The sequence below is a fragment of the Mesoplodon bidens genome (genome assembly GCF_964165515.1).
Source record: "Mesoplodon bidens genome assembly, chromosome: 12".
In the NCBI taxonomy this organism is placed as follows: Eukaryota; Metazoa; Chordata; class Mammalia; order Artiodactyla; family Ziphiidae; genus Mesoplodon; species Mesoplodon bidens.
The window spans coordinates 60,205,372-60,227,769 of NC_138168.1; the positions used below are offsets into that span (position 1 = coordinate 60,205,372).

At 41.6% G+C, this 22,398-nt stretch overlaps 1 protein-coding gene across 4 annotated transcripts in view; it reads right to left on the reverse strand.

Annotated features, from left to right (window-relative positions):
• PTPRK (protein tyrosine phosphatase receptor type K) overlaps positions 1-18,339 on the reverse strand; it is a 588,095-nt gene extending 569,756 nt beyond the window's left edge. For 3 of the 4 annotated variants that reach the window (XM_081250577.1, XM_081250575.1, XM_081250574.1), the window contains exon 1: positions 18,014-18,339. In XM_081250577.1, coding sequence (XP_081106703.1) covers positions 18,014-18,110 — 97 coding nt within the window. In that variant the 5' untranslated portion in view covers positions 18,111-18,339. The remainder of the gene's footprint in view (positions 1-18,013) is intronic. The other variant, XM_081250576.1, reaches the window with a different exon arrangement.
• Between the last annotated feature and the right edge of the window lie 4,059 nt (positions 18,340-22,398).

Here is a 22,398-nt window from a genome sequence, read left to right on the forward strand (position 1 = left end):
TGCCCCTCCTTTCTCTCCTCCTCTTTACTTGACTATCTTTGAAAGCAACATGAGACACTCTTAATAAAATTACATGCTTTTCTAAAATGTGTCGGCAACCAGGGAAGCTTGTGGTGTAATTATGAATGAGTGATGGGGTTGGATAGAGTGCTTCTATCTATTACTGTCCTGACTGCAAACTGTAAGCAAACTGTGAAGAGACCAGGAAAGATCTTAAATAGATACTTCACTGAACAGCATGTACTTGTGGAAAACCCAAAGCACTGCCCTATGGATTCCTGCACCTAAGCTAAAGAAGTGAACAACAGCCCTCAAAGCAATTCCCAGGCCTCACCTAGGATCTGCATTCCTGATAAGAGTGTGCCGGACGGTCCAGTGGTTAAGACTCTGTGCTTCCAATACAGGGGGCGCAGGTTCGATCCCTGGTCAGGGAACTACGATCCCACATGCCAAGCATCCCAAAAACAAACAAAAAAAAAAACCCCCAAGATTCCTTATCAAATCCTCCTGGGTGAGGACACATAGTTTTCAAGGGCAGGAGCCCACTGTGTCCCCCTTTGCCTGCCAAGCAATAAAGCTATCTTTTTCTACTTCACCCAAAACTCCGTCTCCAAGATTTGATTTGGCACCGGTGCACAGAGAAGCTGAGCTTTCAGCATCAGGGGGAGGGGCCCAACAGTGCCCAAGATGGATTTCTATAGGAAGGCTGAAGTCTTAGAGTCAGAATTAACTTGATTTAAGGAAAATAAATTTAGCAAACTAAGATTCATACCCAATATATTTGATTGTGTAGCTCCCTCTTTCTTATCTCTCCTCTCTTAAAAGTGGATTACTGGGGCTTCCCTGGTATCACAGTGGTTAAGAATCTGCCTGCCAATGCAGCAGGCATGGTCCTGGTCCAGGAAGATCCCACATGTCGCAGAGCAATTAAGCCTGTGTGCCACAACTACTGACCCTGTGCTCTAGAGCCCACGAGCCACAACTACCGAGCCCGTGCACCTAGAGCCCATGCTCTGCAACAAGAGAAGCCACGGCAATGAGAAGCCCGCACACCACAACAAAGAGTAGCCCCCACTCGCCGCAACTAGAGAAAGCCCGAGCACAGCAACGAAGACCCAATGCAGCCAAAAATAAAAATAAATAAATTCATATTTTAAAAAGTGGATTATCATTTGTATAAGCTATAATATATATGTACATATTTTCCCCATATACGCCCTCTCCTCACACACTCATAGCCTCCCCTACTCTCCACATCCCACACAAGCGTGGTGTGTTTGTTACAATCGACGAACCACATTGACTCATCATTGTCACCCAAAGGCCATCTTTACTCTTGATGTACATTCTATGGGTTTCGACAAATGTATAATGACATGTATCCACCACTGCAGTATCATACAGAATCGTCTCACAGCCTTAAAGCTCCTCTGTGCTCTGCCTGTTCACCCCTCCCCTCCCCCACTGCCCCACAACCATTCATCTTTTTACTGTTTCCATAGTTTTGCCTTTTCCAGAATGTTATATAGTTGGAATTATACAGTATGTAGACTTTCAGATTGACTCCTTTCACTTCGTAATATGCATGTCTTTTCACGGTTTTATAGCTCATTTCTTTTTAGTGCTAAATAAATATCTCATTGTCTAAATGTACCCACGTTTATTTATCCATTCACCTACTGAAGAACATCTTGGTTGCTTCAAGTCTTGGCATTATGAATAAAGATGTTATAAACATCCAAAGGAAAAAAAAAAAAGAATGGACCAGGAAAGGTCACAATCCACTCTCAAAATCTAAGACTTTGCCTTAAGAGCAAGGAGTCAGAGCACCTGGTCCTTCAAGAGATATCTGCAGCTGGTTGTGGGCTTGTCCAATTCCCTCATGCAAAAAGACTGGAAGCCACAGTCTGAACCACACTAACTAGAACTTACAGTTCCTGTATAGATTATTATATTTAAGTATACGGCCTATTATACATAGGTCTGTCATTCTCAGTATTTTTCTGATTCAATATCCCTTATGTTTGTTATGAAATATATAACGATCAGTCGGCTTTCCAAATAACTGGGTCATGATTCTGGAGCAGAGAACAAACAGTCAAGGTACACATCCTCTTTTTTGAATGGATCTATACTTAAGATTACATGTGCTGGGACTTCCCTGGTGGCTCAGTGGTTAAGAATCCTCCTGCCAATGCAGGGGACACAGGTTCGAGCCCTGGTCGGGGAAGATCCCACATGCCGTGGAGTGGCTGGGCCCCTGTGCCACAAGTACTGAGCCTGCACTCTAGAGCCCACGAGCCACAACTACTGAGCCCACATGCCACAACTACTAAAGCCCACGCACCTGGAGCCAGTGCTCCGTAGCAAGAGAAGCCAGTGCAGTGAGAAGCCCATGCACGGCAATGAGGAGTGCCCCCTCCCCGTCGCAACTTGGAAAAGCCCGCGCGCAGCAAGGAAGACCCAACGCAGCCAAAAATAAATTATTAATTAATTAAAAAAAAAAACTCACTTAAGATTACATGTGCCACAGAAGTTTTGTTTTGTTTTTTACCTTAATAAATTTATTTTATTTATTTTTGGCTGCATTGGGTCTTCATTGTTGTGCATGGGCTTTCTCTAGTTGCGGCAAGTGGGGGGCTACTCCTTGTTGCGGTAGGCAGGCTTCTCATTGCGGTGGCTTCTCTTGTTGCGGAGCAGGGGCTCTAGGCGCGTGGGCTTCAGTAGTTGTGGCTCACGGGCTCAGTAGTTGTGGCTTGCGGGCTCTAGCACACAGGCTCAGTAGTTGTGGCACAGGGGTTTAGTTGCTCCACTGCATGTGGGATCTTCCCGGACTAGGGCTCAAACCCATGTCCCCTGCATTGTCAGGCGGATTCTTAACCACTGTGCCACCAGGGAAAGCCCAGAAGTTTGTTTTTTAATGCTCCTTTTTATTAAGGCATGAACCTGGTCATACAGTGTACCAAAATGACAACATTTTAAGAAACTTACTTTGTAAATGGAGAGGAGCTTATGAAGACACCTTCTACCACCAGAATCACAAAGACCCATGTCAGTAGGAGCATCCAGTGAGGATACAAAATTGCATTATTATGGTAAACTGAATATTATAAGAGCACTTAGTTCTGCAAGATTCAAGCCTGCAGTACAAATAGCTTCTCTGATTTAAAAAAAAAACTGACAAGAATGTTTAATTATATCTGGAGAGCAACCATTTTCACAGATATAACCCATGGAAAAGGGAAGTTTATTTCAATTAAAACTAGAAGAGATGCAGTAAGAAGGTGAAAGAGAACAAGAAATCCAAAGCTTGAACTGGACATGAAATCCTTGTTCAAGTTTAGAAGGCTTTCCTCTGCAATGACTGGCCAAAGGGCAACTGTGCAAGTGAGCTAACAGGTGTCAAAGTTCAACCAGCCCCAGGCTCCATACAGCAGGACTCTAAAAGGGCTTTACCCTGTTGATAATGGCTTGAAAAAGCCTGGGGGTTTAAACGGATTTGAAACTACGAAGGCTAAGGAGGACTAAACATCAATAAAAAGAAAAAGAAAACAAAAAGAACGTTATCTAAAATTCATAGGTAAATGGCTATTCTAAATGCCAGTAATGCATTTACTTACCACGTGTCAAATGCAAATGAAGCAGTACAGATATCCTTTTCTATATCCTTTAATTAAACAACATTCTTTAGGAGCTAAGAAGCCTCCCTATCTCTGCTTAATTCTAATAATCTCATTTCTAAATCGGAGTGTTGCTCCTAGACAAGACACTAGTCTCACTGGGATGGACACTTCTTGAAGTGATATAGACCACACTTAACTTTCTGGTCAATTCTCATTTTAATCTTATTCCTGAATTATTTCATATTTTAACTGAGATTACACCTCTCCAGGGGGTAAGCTGTTTCACCAATGTCCCAAATTTCCCACCTCCTGCAAGCTACCTAAAAAATGTTAAATGCATTTTCCACAGATTGTTTTAGGTATTTTACACAAAAAACTTGAACACATTCACTCTAGCTCCCCCACCCATCACTTGATAGCGTTTTTTGGTTTGTTTTGTTTTTGTCGTTCTAAGATTCGGATTCCTAGGAATCAGTGTAAATTTGCCTATTGTTTTCATAAACACTGAATTATATTCTTTATAGTGCTTGCTGTGGTCTTTGTTAACCGGCAGATGAGTTGATCTATTTCAGGCATCCTGTTATCTATTCTCTGCTGGTTTTATTTTAAAGTAAAAGATAATGCAGTCAGAAATTTTAAAAGATAACAGCATGGGATCAGGATATTCTGCAAACATTGTTTAATTTAGTCCAGTAATAATGATGATGATGGCCTCTCACCTTCTGAGACGTCCCACATTCTGTCTATGGAGTGTGTCTCTCTAAATAAATCCACTTCTTACCTACCACTTTGTCTCTCACTGAATTCTTTCTGTGATGAGACATCAAGAACCTGAGCTTCATTAAGTCCTGAGACCAGGAACTAAGGCCCCCCACCCAGGTGGAGGATGTTAACTTCAGGCTGAGCACAAGATTCCTGGAACACCGCACTGTTACCTCACCACCAGCCAATCAGAAGAAAGTCATGCACCTTGCAGCCCTCACCCCAAATTTTGCCTATAAAAACTTCTCCCTGAAAACCATCAGGGAGTTTGGGGTTTTGAGCATGAACCCCAAGGCCAACTGCCCATTCTCCTTGCTTGGCCCTGCAATAAACATTTCTCTGCTCAAAAACAAAAAGATGATGATAATAATAAAAACTAAAGTGGATGAATTTTATTAGTGTGCCAGGCACTCTTTTAAGCACTTTAACTCAGTATGCCTCAAAACAAACATCTGAGATAGGTACTTGAATCATCCCATTTTACCAGATGTGGAAACTGAAGGAATGTGGTTGGGTCACATAGCAAGGAAATGTCGGAACCAGTATTCACACTCTGGCAGTCAGGTTCCAAAGTCTGTGATATTAAATATTATGCTATATATTCTGACTGTCCTTTGCTTAAATATGAAATGGGCATAAAATGTTAGTGACTCGACTAAAACAGTTTTCTAAATTTCTACTTTTGAAGCTTGGGTCTTTGTAATTTGGCAATTTTGATTTTGCTTCAAAAAAATTTACACATTTCCAAAATTACTTTTCTCCTTAATTCACCCACTGCAAGTCCTGTGGGCCTCCTTTAATACAGATGTTCAGAATCTCCATTTCCTAGTAGGGCAATAGGTGTATTGAAATGACAGTACTGTTGCTCCCTTAAAAATGATTGACCCAGGCGCCAGGAATAGAATTTGCTCCGCTTCCAGGATGCAGGTGCAAGGGCAGTTTGGGGGATGGTCAAGGTCCACTCTCATTCCCAGCTGCCTCTCCGGATCCCCTCCCTAGTGCCTGCCCACTACTCAGGACAACACGCCCCCCTGAAGCAGTAGAGAGGAGACAGGTCAGAGTCGAGGCACCAGCGGCCATTGATAAGCAGCTGCAGGCACAGCCAGTATGAATCTGCGGCCCAAAATCCAGGGCCTCTGAGCAAGAAGGTTGAGGCTGTGAAGACATATTTACATACACTGTCCGCTGTGAGGATGCCTCCCCACCTTCCTCATCCTGCCTCAAAAGGGAGAAAAAGTGAGCTTCCAGCAAACAAACGTGCTCTCTCCTCTGCCCGACTTGTTTACACTTCCGATTAGTCAACTTTGGGGAATTTCCACTTGGCGGAATTTTACTATCACTGCAGCATATCTCTGCATATTTCTTTTTTGGTAAGCTTCTAGTTTTTTATGTGTAGACTCAAGGATATGGAAAGACTGCTGACACACTGCACTGTGGACCTACAAATTGTGAGAGACAGACTTCGGCTTTGAGACTTGCCAAGCCACAGGGGTAAGGCCAGTCACAAAACAGATCCAGGCTTCACCCGTGCGTTGCTAAATGCGGAGCTATGCGAAGGTTACCACAGCTTAATTGTCACAAAAGTCATATCTGTGCCCACCAGCATGCCACAGTACTGACACATAGTAGACGCTCAAAGAACTGTGGAGTGGAAGAGTAAATAAATCGATGCAAACCTTAAAATCGTGCTCTCACCAATTAGGCAAACCAGCTCAGAAAGCAAGAGCATTTTTTTCTCTCTTCATGAAAATATTCAAGAAGAAAAACTATACACACAACTTGTTATATATGAGCACAGTCCTTAAAACACATGTTCAAAAATTATCAGTATAAATATTTTATAATCACATAATCTTTATTAACCTATCTGGCGAAAGTACAAAAAATGTTTTGGAACACAAGAGAGTAAAACTTACATGCATATATGAAACTTACATATATATATATATACCTTACATATATATATGAAAACTTACATAAGAGTAAGACTTACGGATATGTGAAAATGGGGGCTCAGTTTTATGATACATAACAAAATTACTCATTGTTCACAAGAATCTTACTGACTCTTCTTTTCCATACCACTTTCCCCAAAAGCTTAGATATGCAAACAACTTAGATGGCAATGCATAAACTTAGATATGCAAATATACAAAGCATCTATTGTTTTCATTTCCATTCTTCACCATGTATTTTGTGCCTTCAACACAATAATTTCTTTATTATCCAAGTTTCTATTCCCTCCCCCAAAATTTACATTTTTATGGTACTTTCCAATCAGAAAAATACTTTCACATATATTACTCATTTTACCTTTAAAAGTGTCCTATTGAGTAACTAGAGAAGCTATTAAAATGACTCTTCATTGTAACATTCCCATTTTAGTGATAAGGAAATCAAGGTCAAGTAGAAAGGAATTACTCCAAATCTCAGAGCCTGAAAGTGACAGAGCTAAGAGTGAGACACAGTCTTACAGAAGCCCAATGCTCTCTGCACTAAAATGCTCTGTACACAGACCTCCAAAGAATCCAAAGAATCCTTCTGCTCTCTCTGAAGCAGATCGCTGCTAAATCCTTCACCTCATATACTCCCTAAGTACTTAAATACAAATTTAGATAAAGAGGCAAAAATGGATCAAGACTATACAGCTCTCTGCTTCAAACAAGCAGGGTGTTAGGCAAATTATTACAAACTTCACCATTCAGGAGTCACAGACATCACACCTGATGAAGGTATAATAAGGGGTAAAAAAAGAGTCATAGAGAAAACAGGCAACACAGAGAAGAAAATAATAATTCATTAAGTTCTTTAAGATAACAAAGGTGTGTGAAAGCAAACCTCCAGTGACAGAAGGAAGCATGCTGAACAAACAGCAGTCAACAACCTTCCTCCCTAACCACTGCCTTCACCAGCTAAGGGCCAGGCCAGCTGCTCTGGCCGGAGAAGGGAGGACACTCTAGTCTAAATTGGCACAGCCACATTTGGGCGCCTGATCCTCAGGCACAGCCAGGGGCAGGCCACCTATCTAACTCAGGCCCAGGAGATAAATCTCTCACCGTGAGAGGGGGAGGCTAGGCAAACAGCTGCTACTTCTCTGCACTTCATTCATTATTCAGTACCTTCTCACAGCAACTCTGTCTAACATCCCATGTTTTCAGATATGCATTATAAAGTCAGGCAGCAAGAGGTGAGAAGATCAAAACTATAAACAAGTTCACCTTCACCTCCTGAGTTTTTCAAAATTTGTTTCCAAAGTGAAGAGTTAACTAGGCTTTATTTCTCTGTGTCAATTAGCATCATTTACTATGGTAGTTTACCCTTTGGCATCTATTAAAAACACACAAATGCATACATGCAAACACCTGTTCACGCACATATATATGTAAATAAATCCTGCAGGATAACTGAAAAAAACAAGCAATTACCTAAAATGGTCTCTTTCTGGGAATTCCCTGGTGGTCCAGTGGTTAGGACCCTGAGCTTCCATTGCAGGTGGCACGGGTTCGATCCCTGGTCAGGGAACTAAGATCCTGCAAGCCACACGGCGAGGCCAAAAATAAATAAATAAATAAAATGATCTCTTTCATTCACAGACACACAACTTATTATCACCTCATACTTGGAATACTATTCTAATCAAAGCCAGTCAAGTCAAGTTTGCCTTTGGAAACACTGGTTTTAGAACTTCAGAGTACAAACTAAAATAATTTTTTAAAACCTTAAATAATAACTATCTATATAAATAACCACTAAGCAAAAATAATGCATATGTTTTAATAACAGTGACCAAATAAATCAAAATCTCAAGTTTGACCTCAAGTTCTTTCAAGCTATATGACTTTGGGCAAGTTATAGCAAATTACGAGGCATTTGTTTCAAAGGTCCCTTTTAACACTCAAAATTCTGTCAAATTTTAATGTTGGACTTATTCAATACTGAGGCAAAGAGAATACAACCATGAAAATAATAAAATGCATGCTTTAAAGAGGGCTTAAAGACCAAAAAAGAAACACTCCCTAAATGATGAACAGCTGATCTGCAATGCACACAACAAACCTGCCACAATCTGCCGGCCTCCTTCCTCTCTTCCTCCTTCACCTCCTTCCCCTTAGAGACAGGGTCAGACCACCGTGTCTTCCTGATGTTACCACCTCATGGTCCGGAGCAGGGAACTATCTGCTCCACCTATCTTTTCCCCACCACCTCCTTTCACCCCCGCTCAGAAGGATTATAAATATACACACAGGTGCACCCCTCTCTGCTTTCACTGCTCACGACTTATTTAATTCTATCTCAAGTAACCACACTGTGGTTTGGCTGCTTTTCCAGAACCTATCCCTCTATCTGTTGACAACTGATAGTTTCATCCACAGTCCCCTCGTCCCCATCAGTCCACATGACCTGGTTGGAGGATCTAGGGCTGAACCCAGAATGCTAGTAAACTAAGCCAATCAGCCTACTTCCCCTCAGGAGCTGGAGATATGATTCACCGAATCCGAGGCCAGTGAACCGCAGGGCCTTTTCAGGTGCCCAGCACATAGTGCACATTTTCTTAAAGGACCAGAATCTGGAAGCTGCCGAAAGCACCTGGCCTCTACAAGAAGCCTAAGACCGAAGTTCTGGAGCACACCAAAGCTAAGTTGAGCAGGCAGAGAAAGGTCACATCCCAGTGGAATTATGTGAACTCCTAAGTAAGGCTCCACCTGAACTGTTAGTTAGGAGAGACAATAAATTCCCCTTTTGTTGCAACCAGTCTAGGCTGCATTTTCTGCCACTAAGTAACCAAAAAACTGTCTTATTGCTACATCTGTGTATATATTCAATAATGAATCTTGGCTCTACTAGTTCCTCACACTGTCACCTGAGGCAAGTTAATACTTAACCTCTCTAGGCCACAGGTTGCAAAATGGAAATGATGCTCATCTTAAAGGATTTTAAATTACATAAAACACCGATCATAAGGCCTGGCAGGTTGTAGGCACCCAGTAAATGGCAGTTCCTATTGTTGTCTGGGCAACTGCTTTTTGCTCTGTCCCCTCTAATGTGTGAGGGAATAAATGAACCTAATTTTTGCTGACAAGAATACAAGTAGAATTAGTACAAACAGCAAGAATTTGGTGTAAAACTAGAAAAGGTAACAAATCAGAGACTTTAGACTTTAAAGTTCTTCAAGATGTATGGAAGTACCTTTGAGAGTTTCTCTCCATCACTAAGTTCTCTAACACTGATCTGTCCACAATTAAACCTCTTCCTTTGAACACTAATGTCTAAATCAAGTAAATGTGGAAGTCCCTGATTTGTATTCATTAATCCAGTGACTATAGTTTGTGTATTTAAAACAATACAGGTTAAGCAGACTTTCACTTATAGTATCAAACATGTAGAGAATTCTGCTGTGCACTGCCCCAAACTCCATCTCCTGATATCACAATACAACCATTATGGGTTAATATTAATTTATATATCTTGTTTTTCATTAATTTCTGCCATAACCATGTCATTATGCCAGTATTTTCTGAGTCGCTAGTGAATGGCAAAAACAAATAGAGCAATCGTGATTTAATCAGAGACTTCACTGTTCAAACAGCCAGCAAAAGTAGACACGTTTAGAATAGTAAATGGATAACAAAACACACTTACAGGCTCGTTAATAAGAAGGCAATTAGGTCTTCTGGGAAAATTCATTTTCTCAAAGAATGCTAAAGCAAGCTACAAAATGCAAGTAAAATTGTGTTTTGATATGAACAGTGTGCACTGTCTATTACATCATAATTTTTCTCTGGAGAAAACTGACAAGAATCTCTGTTCTTAAATATGAGCACAAAGGATAGTAAAAAGAACACCAGTGATATTTAATGCATTCTACCTAACTCCCATTCATTAAATTTGTCCTATAAATGAGCTCCTTATTACAAAAATCCTTAAAATACACTTAGAAGAGAAAGAGAAATATAAAACAAGAAACTGCAGTTACTACTTAAAAAGAGAGGGAGGGCTTCCCTGGTGGCACAGTGGTTGAGAGTCCGCCTGCCGATGCAGGGGACACGGGTTCGTGCCCCGGTCTGGGAAGATCCCACATGCCGCGGAGCGGCTGGGCCCCATGAGCCATGGCCGCTGAGCCTGCGCGTCCGGAGCCTGTGCTCCGCAACGGGAGAGGCCACAACAGTGAGAGGCCCGTGTACTGCAAAAAAAAAAAAGAGGAAATTATCGTTTTCCATATCAACATGTCAATATGCAAAGTAAAAATGATTGGCATATATCATGTTTGGTTCCTCAGATAATATGTTTACCTTTAAATATTCTTATATAATACGTTCACAATTAAAAGTATTTAGCCTTATTTTTATTCTCTCATGAAATATTTTTTTCAAAATTGTCTGAGTATTCTTTTTTAAAAAAACCTGAACAGTATTGTTGTTTTGATGCATCTGGGGTGTTAAATTATAATTCAGCAAATACTGATCAAAAATATAATTCCAGGGAAATTTGTTTCATGTTATAATTAATCCTTTCACAGTACTCTTACAACTCTACAGTAAAGAGCAAGTGGCAAATCTTTTCAAGCTGATCTTTCTTTGTCCTAGAGCAGTGTTTCTCAAAAATTAAATGTTCAAGCAAATCACCTGGGGATTTTATTAAAATGCAGATTCTGAGTCAGTAGGTCTGGGGTGGGCTCTGATATGTGATCACAAGATCATTGCAAGTTCCCAGGTGATGCTGATCCTGCTGGTCCATGGACCATAATTCAAGCAGCAAAATTCTAGGGCATCTTACCATTGATGAATCCAATGACCACGAAGCAATCAGCCATCAACCTTTAAATGGGCAGTGAGGGCATTAGAAAGTCTTCCTCTCTCTACTCTTGAATTTGCCGGACGACCTAAGTCGAATCACATCAAGGAGCTGTGGCCAGTCTGCCACTTAAGCAGCTGCTAGCACCCTACCGTCTAACAAGGACTAGGGGAATTTCTGTAGTTGATCAGCTGCTGCCCTGGACTGGGTTTGGACAATCAGCCTACAAGCAGCTGGTTAAGGCACAGGCTGCATTTGGATGAGTTTATATAAATAGATACCAATCTATTGGAATTAGGTTTCTTATTTTCTCCTTTAAAGTATAGTACAGGGGCTTCCCTGGTGGCGCAGTGGTTGAGAGTCCGCCTGCCGATGCAGGGGACACGGGTTCGTGCCCCGGTCCGGGAAGATCCCACATGCCGCGGAGCGGCTGGGCCCGTGAGCCATGGCCGTTGGGCCTGCGCGTCCGGAGCCTGTGCTCCGCAACGGGAGAGGCCACAACAGTGAGAGGCCCGCATACAGCAAAAAAAAATAAAAATAAAAAAAAAATAAAGTATAGTACAGTGCAGTATATTATATACTATATAGTTCATAATTTTCCATTTCAGTTTCTTCATCTATGAAATTGACAAAATAATTATCTACTTTCAATACTCTATCTAGAATATAAGTATAGGAGTTTGAGCCCATCTGTAGATATCCTTGGTTTCCCTCTCACTCGAACCTTTGGACAATGACGTTCTATCATTGTTAAGATATGCGTGTGTGTGAATACACATATTTACATCTTTCAATTTTCTCAACAAAATAAATGCTAACAGTAACTCTAGACACTATTTTATTTGGATTTGTCTCTGAGTTCTTCTTTTGAAAATAATTCCTAGAATGACACCTGTAAAAGGATTCAGCGAGCACTGCTCTGTTCATCATTTTTATTAACAGAGCTCTATCTACAATCATATAAAGTGGAAACATGGATTATTTCATTCAGGACCACTTAATTTGCTCCTAAAACAATTGTAAGTGACAAAATAAGCCACTTGTAATTTTTATGGATTACCAACACACAGAGGAGAATGCCAAAAAACTCAACCAGAGTTAAGTAGGGAAATGGCAATGTTCCACAACAGGATGGATGTGATTCTTACATCCCAAGCCCAATGTTTCCCAGAAGCTCAACAATCTGCAAAACCACACAAAACTTTTTTAATTATCTAAGTTCAGTTTTTATTACTAAAATACTAACTACAACTCAAAAGAATTCCCATAAGAATACTGCAGGAAAATAAACATACCTTTCCCAACAGAATTTTCATGGAATTAATAAAACCTTTTATGTGGAGCTATGTTTAAGAGCATTTCTCATAAAAACACAATTTCCACTAAGACGGAATTTGAAGTTTGTAAACCATCTACCTCCAGACTTCTCATTGACATCACACATTCAAACATAACTTTTAAAGTTTTCCAAAGCCCAGATGTATGTATGTCACTATCTCAAAATAACAGGCAATGTGGCACTCAATTTTTTTTCTAACCCCATTTACAAAAAGGAACTCATGGGCTTCCCTGGTGGCGCAGAGGTTGAGAGTCCGCCTGCCGATGCAGGGGACACGGGTCGTGCCCCGGTCCAGGAAGATCCCACATGCCGCGGAGCAGCTGGGCCCGTGAGCCATGGCCGCTGAGCCTGCGCGTCCAGAACCTGTTCTCCGCAACGGGAGAGGCCACAACAGTGAAAGGCCCGCGTACCGCAAAAAAAAAAAAAAAAAAAAGGAACTCAAAGTCTCTCTTCCATTGAGAGATATATAAGCACAAACACTCTGTGTCATTAAAAGATTATTTCATGGATTTACAAGTTTATTTCTACCTTCAATTGAAATAAAAATTAGCTTGATTGATGTACTTACTTTGTTATCAAATACCCATTTAAGACATCATGAATTGACAAAATACCATTATTCAGAACTATGACAAACAGCATGAGTTCTGATGAAAGAAAAACAAGTCATGTTCAAAAGCAATTATAACGTTTTTAGGCAAAAAGAAACACCATTTGATAAAGGAACACAAACCAGACACATATGATCAAAGGGTAAAGTCTGAGAGGAATACACAGAAGGAAGTTTTTACATCCACGGAATAAGAAATGAATGTGTTTGGGCAAAGGCAAAGGCTGATTCCAATAAACAAATCAAAAATAGGGCTTTTTTCCCTCTTTAGAAAATTAAAGATCAAACACACACACACACAGATACACACACACGCACACACACACGATCCCAGTGTTTTGTTTTGTCTTTAAGAACAATCTGTAAACTCCCCTGATGTTTCCTGCTCTCAGTCTTCCAACAATCCTCTTCCTGCCCTCCGTGAAGAGCAAGGAGGGGAAATAGGAAGAGCGCAAGGCAGAGGAGGACAGCATTTTCCATGCCTCAGAGAAGCAGATCCATATTTAGCATGACTTACACCGTCTTTAACACCATCTTGAGCAGACCTAGAACACAGCACTTCAAAAGCATTAGTAGGCAACAACCTAGTTTCTCTATATAGGACCGTATCACATGAATTAAATGTTTGATAAAGGCCATAAAAACATGGAGTAAACCATCACTGCCTAAAATATGAGATTAGGCGGGAGGACTGGCGTTTGCTCTGGTTAATGGTTGAGTCATATTTCCAGTTTCTAAGAACATGATCAGCACCAAAAGATATTTGGTGAAAACAGAAAGGCTGTGATTTTGTGTATCTGCACGTGGGGCTTTGTTGTTGCTAGAGGGGAGTGGGAAGGAGTGTGGGAGAGGGGCAGAATGGCAGAGGGGTTGATTTATTTTTCAAATTCACATTTATGAATACAAAGAGAAGAGCTGTCAGCAGCACACATGCCAAAGCCCAAATAGCAGCCAGACCTGCCTCTCTTCCCGTCTGGGTTGGCCAGACACAAAACGACATCTTGCAATGTAGGAAAATCAACAGAGTCAGTTATATGGAGACTGGTGAAAGAAATACCAGTCCCAGAAATGTCTGGTTACATATTATTAATAGTTTAGAACTCGGAGTTTTAATGAATTGAGGGATCGAGAGATTCTGGCCAATCAAAACCAGAAAACCGACAGGCAAACCTTTAAAAAGCTGTCTCTCTGATGTATCTTCCCAGTAGAGATAATAAGTATAAGAGAAATTTAACTCACATACAGAGACAGCAAAGAGTGAGACACTGGGAAAGTGGCACTGCTTAGATGAGTTGCAAGGTTCTAAGGGATCAAGTAAGTAAACGCTTACAGTGTGACATGCCAGGAACTATATCCAAGGCAGGATCTGGAGTTGCATTTCCAGGCTCACATCATACTAGAGAGACAATAGTCCCTCTCTAGGTCACTGATAAGGCTGCATCTAAAAAGCCACATATTTTTCTCCCACTGAGATGAAAAGGGTGAACAGCCAATAGTTAAACAGACAGCTAAAGAAATCGACTAAAAATAAATTTCTTCTATAGTTTGAATACTATGAATGTTAATAGTGACTCTTCCACAGGTTCAGCTCAAGTAAGGATTTACAGAAGGTAAAAAAAAAAAAAAATTAAAGGATAATTTCTCTCAATGTGCTGATAAAATTATGGTCTGGCCAATCTAGGATGTTTATGTTTAACAACAATTAAAATGAATGAATGGCTGAGTGACACACACACACACACAAATACACACACACACAAACACACACACTCCTGAACAGTCTGTGCTTACTAGGCACTTAGCTACTTTAATATACGATGATTACACCCCAGATAGCTGTATAATGTTTGACAATATACAGTTCCAGCTCATTTAAACTATTTCACACCATCCTCATAAAAAGCATGAGGAAAGGTCAGAACAGGTATTATTATCCCCATTTTACAGATGAGAAAGCTGAGTCTCCAGGTACCTCATCTATGACTGATTTTGTCAGTCATCTGAGTCCTAATACAAAACACTTTCTCACATTATATCAAGAGATGGCAACTACACAACCCAGTAAATAAACTTCAGCACATCCTTGTGCTTCTATGCCTCAATTTCCCCAGATGTAACACAGATATGACACATTTTTGTAAGTGTTAAGTGAGCCATCAAACTGAAAGAATGTAAGTTGAGATTTATAAGAAGCTCTGGAAGTTCAGGTTTTCAAAAGGCTCACCATGTAGCATTTTTACACCTTAACCCCAAAAGCTAAGAAAAAATTCAAAGTGATGAAAATGTTCCTAAACTGTGGTTTAAACAAAGCAGACTGGATGAGTACATGATATATCAAAGATCCAACAATCTGCAGTCTTTCAAGTTTTGCTTTTGAGGCTCACCATGTTAGCAAGCACACAATAATATCTAAAAGTGGAAAATGGTCTAATAAGTGTGATTTTTAAAACATACTTTAAAGTTCTGAACATATATTTGTTTTACACTTTTAAAGCATTTTTATATAAATTTCTCAAAAGAAATAAAAGTTCATCATTTAAAGTAGAATGTAAGAAAAAAACGCAAGAATACACCTCCAATCTCTGACCCCGTGTCTTTGCAACAAATCTGACTGCCATAAAATCTGATGACAGAAGAATAACAAATGACTTAGGTGAAGCAGAAAATGGAAATTTTTTACAAAACAAACGTTTAGCTTATGGAGAAAGGCAGATCCACAATCTGAACTGTGGGAATAAAAGACATTCATTTCTGGGCATATATACAAATCCTGAATGGCAAAATTTTGAGATACAGTCCTGCCACAATTGCATTTGTTAGGACTGCACATTCTTTCACTTAACTATAAAATAAAGTCGAATGTTTTGCTTTGTCAAGAAAGAAAAGCCAGGCTTATTTAGTTAAATTACTTGGAACTGCATGTCTAAGAACATAACTGTTCATTAGAGATATCTGAACTCCAGGGATCAGAAAAGCTCATCTGTACATTCCGCTGGAGGAAATTTAATATTTACTTGCTCATTAAAGGGTAAATAACATTTGAAAAGAGAAAAAGAAAAGTTTCTTTACAGATGAAAATATATCCATCAGTTGTTGAGACATTAAATAGTTGCAAATTTTGAATACATGTAAGTTTAATCATGCAACTGGTAGAATTCCAACTTTCAATTAACAAACTACATGCCTTTTCAAGCGTAGGCTCTCCGTGCATTGACAAACACTGTGCAGAAATCAATACCCACTCCAACTTGCCTGCATGTAATGTTTTACATCAAGCACGCTTCCAGTACCAACGGGCATTATATGTCAGACATGCTTGCAGTAATGCTTACTCCAGAAAGAATTAAAATTAGGCTTTCGGATCATTCATTGCACATAGCTGTTGTCCTCTGTATACATCGCCCGTATACGTAACTTTTCGTGTACTCGCTGCATTTCATAACCTGCCTGAGTGCACAGCACATGCTGCCATCTGAATTTGTTATCTACCTCCTTTTACAGAGTTCTAAAGGGGTGAAAGAGAACGGAAGGGAAATAAACATTACTCCGGAAAACAACAATTTGAGTTTACTTCCAGGAAACCAGGCAGCCACAACAACGAGAAACTGACAGTGCAAAGTTCGTCCGTTCTCCGCGTCCTGTGGCCTCAGCCAGGAGCGCGGCTGTCGCTTCCCCCGTCTTGTCCAGCAGCCCTCGGCCACCTCTGCGTCTCCATCTGCACCGCGAATCAAGGAAGCAGATGCGCTCGCCAGCCAAGCAGAGCTGGGTGGGCTGGCCAGAAAAGTTGTCTGGACTGGCGGGAGGCAGACGATCGCCCGGGAGCCTGCTCCCCAGCGTCCACCTGGTGAAACTTCAGAGCCCCCAGAGGAGAGAACGAAAGAAGCAACCGCCAGGAAGGGTCACAGAACTGGAAGGGAATGGAGGACGGCACTGGGAGAAATGGGGTTTCACGGACTTCTCTAAGCGGTTTTACTAGGACCCAAAGGGCTAACTGGCGAGACCGCACCGGATGCCTTCACTTGGGTTCTCTGGGCGGGCGGCAGTCGTTTGTAGCCCCCATCACGCAGGCCGGCTCCGGGAGGAGATGGGCCAGCTTCGCGGTGGCTCTGCCGGAGGAGCGGGCTCCCCTACCGCGGGTAAGGCTTCCCGGACCCGGCGCCCAGACCTCGCTGCCCAGGACGGCTCTGCGTGGATCCTTAGAATCATGTTTCAAAACATCTTACAGGCTCCGCCAACACACACACGGAACCTACTCCGCGCAGCGCCCTAACCCACAGGGCAAACCCAGGAGCAGCCCAACGCTGGAGGAGGCGACAAGGACTGGGGGAGGGACGGGGAAGTAGTTAGACAATAGTCAGGAGAGGTTATTCCCGGGACAAAAAGCACCTGGCAAAGCGCGCCGAGGTCACTCCCTTCGAGTCTCCACCTTTCTGACAATGGCTTCCCCGGGAAATTTTTTTTGGAACGCTCTAGCGGCGGAGAGCAACAAGCCCGCACTACAAGCAAGAGAGTAGCAGTCCCCAGAGTCGTAACTACTTCTTCCTTCTCTCTTCCTCGGCGCGGTGCAGCCGGCGCCGGACGCCGAGGCTCCCAGTTTCCCAAGAAAAGAACTGTCTCGCGCACTCCCGCACAGCCCTGCCCGCCTGCGCCCGGAGCGATCCTCCGCCAGGAACAATGGGTCGCGACGAGGGAACTTACCTGCCCCCGTGGCGCCCATCCCGGTGCCCCGCGACCCAGCCTCCCTCTGCCCGGTACCCCCCACCCCGGGTCGCGAAAGCTTCCCCCAAACCCTTGCCCCCCGGCCCTAGAGAGGAGCCGGCTCCACCCCTGGCGAGCCCCGGGTCGGGGGCATTCGTCGGAGCTCCGGAAGCCTCCTCGGCCACTCACCTGCGGAGAACTGGCCTTGGGCCGACCCCAGGAGAGGCCAAGGGGAGAGGAGCAAGAGTGCCACAAAAGCAGGCAGCGCCGCCGCCGCTGTATCCATGTCGACTTTGGGAGAAGTTTCAAGCCGCTTTGCAAAGAGCTGCCGGGGGGTATCGCAGCGAAATCCACAGCTGAGGGGTCGGCCGGCCCCGGCGGGGTGAGGGCGGGGAGTGGACAGCCTCCCGCCCGCACTTTTTCCTGCTCCGCGGTCGCCAAACTACCTCTGGGGCGCCAGCGTCGCCCGAGTCGCCGGCCGGCCGCGGCAGCAGCTCTCCATGCTCGGCAGAGGCTCTCCTGTTAGTCAAGAGTTACTTTGCTCTGGGAGGGATGGGGGCGGAGCCGGGGGTGACGTCGCCCCGCGGGCTCCGGGCGCTTCTGAGGAATGCAGGCTCGGGCGCGGCGCCGCTGCCGCCGCCGCCGCCGCCGCCGCCGCCTCCTGCCGGAGAGACGCGCGCCAACCCCGGCCGCGCGCCCCGCGCTCCGCGCTGCCTTTGTTCGCCGCCCGGGCCCAGCCGCCCGCCGCCGCTCGGGGGCAGCGGGCGCGAAAGGGGACCCGCGCCGTTGTCTGCCCTGTTTCAGAATCGCAGTTTGAAAAGCGAGAGTTGGGTAAGCAGTGTGGCCGGACCCCAGAGGATGAACGCAGAGAAACCCCGCCGCCCAAGCAGAGGCGCCCCGGGGTTCTGTCCCCAAGGCGGAGGTCCTACCGTATCGGTGGCCGATAGGCAGAAGGGGGAGTGTAGAGGCGCCCAGAGGAAACACCCACCTGCATCGCAAATTCTGTTCCCTATTCGTGTAATAAGGAATGAGACACCCCACCCCCGTAGAAAACTTATTGTTCCTGCTTCATATAAAAATAAAACTTGAACCAAAATAAATGTTCAGTAACTTCCCAGTGTGAACAGCTGGCATGTCTTCTTTTTGGTTTGTCATTTGCCGAATATTTGGATTTACTCTTTGCTTCACTGACTTTGCTTGTAGTTCTAAAACCTTCCGGCCTTTCTACTTCCCTCCGGAAGAACCTAACAACTGCATCAGGGCTTATAATCCTTGCCTTTCACGAGGGTATGCTGGAGTAGGAAAGGCTTTTTGTTTTGATTTTAATATCTAAGAGATATTTAAGACATAAGTATCTAACAAAAGAACTTTACACGAACAATGAAAACAGCAACAAATGATTTCATCCGGAGGAAAATAATGCTATATTATGACAGTAAAGTATTTTACAGTTTGCTGATTCTTCAGAAGCTTGAAGTGGTTTCACCATATGCCACATTTATAATACTTGCTTCTGTGAAAAGACTGTATAGTGCATACTTTATTCATTTTTGTAAACTAGCGAATAAAATAGATGTGGTCATAGTAGAATGAACAATTTTTATTCAGAATTTTGGTGTCATATATACAATTCCTAGAACAATGGAATCTTTTGATTGACATCTGTCAGTTACTCAGACATCTTTAGCTTTTGTAAATCACGGACAATGTGACATTCAATTTAATATATTCACACAATTTACCAGGACACATATCCCTTTATTCAGATTAAGTATACGCTATTAAAGACCAGGTTTATGATAGAACTCGTTATATATATACACACACATATATATATACCAATCAGCAAGGAAAATACTTCTTTAAAAATCTGATAAGAATAGACGCTTGATTAAACGTAACTGGCAGTCTTATAGCTGGTTCATTGGCACACTGACTAGCTCAGCACTTGTCAATTCAATTCAGCAATAAGTTCATTCTTCCTTAGGGTGCAATGTAGATTATTTTTTAAGTCATTAACCTATAACTGTTAGCACATCACTGTTCCTATTTCTTTGATTGAAGAATATTCCTAAATCCTAGGTAGCAAAAAACTGAAGGACATATATTTTCCTTTTAAAGGACTTAGCAGAACTTTGTAAAACTTAGCAATAATATGTCTCAGGAAAAACAAACACCCCTCCTCCCCCATCCATATCCTAATTAATCTGTTCTATTCCTGACAGAGAGTTCATGACTTGGTAGGTTTGTTTGTTTAAACACACAGAAAGCTTGTTTAAAAATTGACACACAGTGCCAGGACAAAGTGTGCACAGTTCTAGCTTGCCCATTCCTTGGGTCAACTGACAGAAGATTCATCTCACTTTCTCCATTCAGGAAGTAATAACAATACCAAGTAATGTTTACAGAGTGCTTACAATGTGCTAGGCACTGGTTTAAAATACATAATGTCTCGTTGAGACATTAAGATACACAAAGTCTCCTTGAGTTAAGACAACAATCCTATGACATCAGTACAGTTATTACTCTCATTTGACAAATGAGGAAACAAAGTTAAAGATTAAGTAATTTGTCCAACAGCACATATATGGGTAAGAAGTGGGGGAGGGGAAACAAAGAGGGACAAGGAAATCCTCAAATGGAGTCAGCAAACTAGCAAGGATGTCTTCTCACTAAAAATCAAAGCAATGCAACAAAACTTTTGGACAAGTAAATCAGTACTTTTGTCCTTAGTTGTCACTAATGCTGGCCACAATACCTAATGCTGGCCATGGTATATTGAAATCATTTGAGTAGAGAATATGTGTCTTTCACATAGTACTCGGCAAATATTAGGAATTTACTAGGTCTTTGTTAATTTGAAAGAATGGATGAATGTATCAATCAAACAATAGAAGTGTAAATTTGATATAACAAAAAAATTGTCAACATGTGTTCAAAAAATCACTAAAATGTTTGTATTCTCTAATCTACTAGCTATTCTAAGGAAATAATCCAAAATATGGGAAGTGTTATAGACACAAAGATATTTATCACTTACAAAAGGGAAAACTGGAAATAATACAAAAGTCCAACCATAGGCAGATTCATGAGCATCATCTGGATTGAATATCTCACAGCCACTAGAAATGAAGGTATTAAAAAAAGAGTAAGCTGCAAAGTGGGAAGATGTTTCTGATAAAATGTTGGGTTAAAAAAAAAGATCAGAAGACAATACAGATACATCTTCAGTTTGGAAAGATGAAAACGTTCTGGAGATGGATGGTGGTGATGGTTGCACAACAATGTAAAAGTAAATAATGCCATGGAACCGTATACTTAAAAATGGTTAAAGTGGTAATTTTTATGTTATGCATGTTTTACTACATTTAAATAATCGGAAGATGAAGTCAACATATACTATGATTACAAATAAGAAGAGAAAAAAGGCTGAAAAAAAACCCCGATAAACCATAATATTGATATAATTAGAAGTAAAATGTAGAATAGTAACATTTTATAACTGTCTTTCCCTATTTTCCTACTGTTTTTGGTATGTGGTTATAGTATATCTTTTTAAAGAAGACAGGTTTGTAGTCTCATTGATTGCAGATTTACCAAGAAATAACTTCAGTCAAAAATTTAGATCTACATTTGGCAGAATGTTTTCTGTAGAATCCCAGTTCTATCAAAATTTAGCAAGTAAAATTGGAAAATAGGGTCTTCAGATCAAATTAGCTTTAACTCTAGATTGAGCAAAGTTAAACAGTTTCCCTTAATATAGCTGGCTTCTTTACTGCAGAACTTTTCAATGGTTACCAGTATGGTATTGTGCAAAGTGAATCTGTTGGAGCTGAGGAAAAGAATACATTGTTTCTCAAAGTTTTGGACAATAGAACTCTTTAAAAGAGAAGTATTTCTCAGGATTAGGGTTCCAGGGAACAGAATTTGGGAATCACTGCTTTAAGCAGCATTTAACATCTCTGTGTCTCAATTTCTTTCATATGAAACTGAGACGTATCAAACAGATTTTTCAGAGGACTAAATGAAATATAGTATATTTTAATATGTATTTTTGTAAAGATGTAAATTTAGTTATAGGTATAGATATGAAAGGGCCCGGATGATATTAACTGCTGAGTAAATGTTCTTTTCTTGTTCCACTGAAGGATTATGTACAAATATGTACCCAGCAAATGCAAGGTTTTATTTACCCACTGAGAGACCATGAGTGTACCCACAGCATGTATTTATAAGCAATTAGATAATATTCTCAGTTTGTTAATAACAACTGATTGCTTATATTATGCTTTTCAGTTTGTAATGTGTTTTCAGCCACATGATCTCAATCTATCCTCGCTCCAGCCCTGCGAAGTAGGCAGGGCAGGTAGCATTATTAATTTTCACTTAACTGATAAGGAAACCCAAGTTTAGAGGCATTAAAATACTTGGCCAAAATTTGACGCTGGTCAGTAGCAAAGCTGTCACTCTGAACTGCATATTCTGATTCTGAATTTCATTTTCCCCCATTCCCCCAATATCTATGTACCTAATTCTCATCTCTAAAAACGTTCATTTGAATTAGTTGTCAAAAT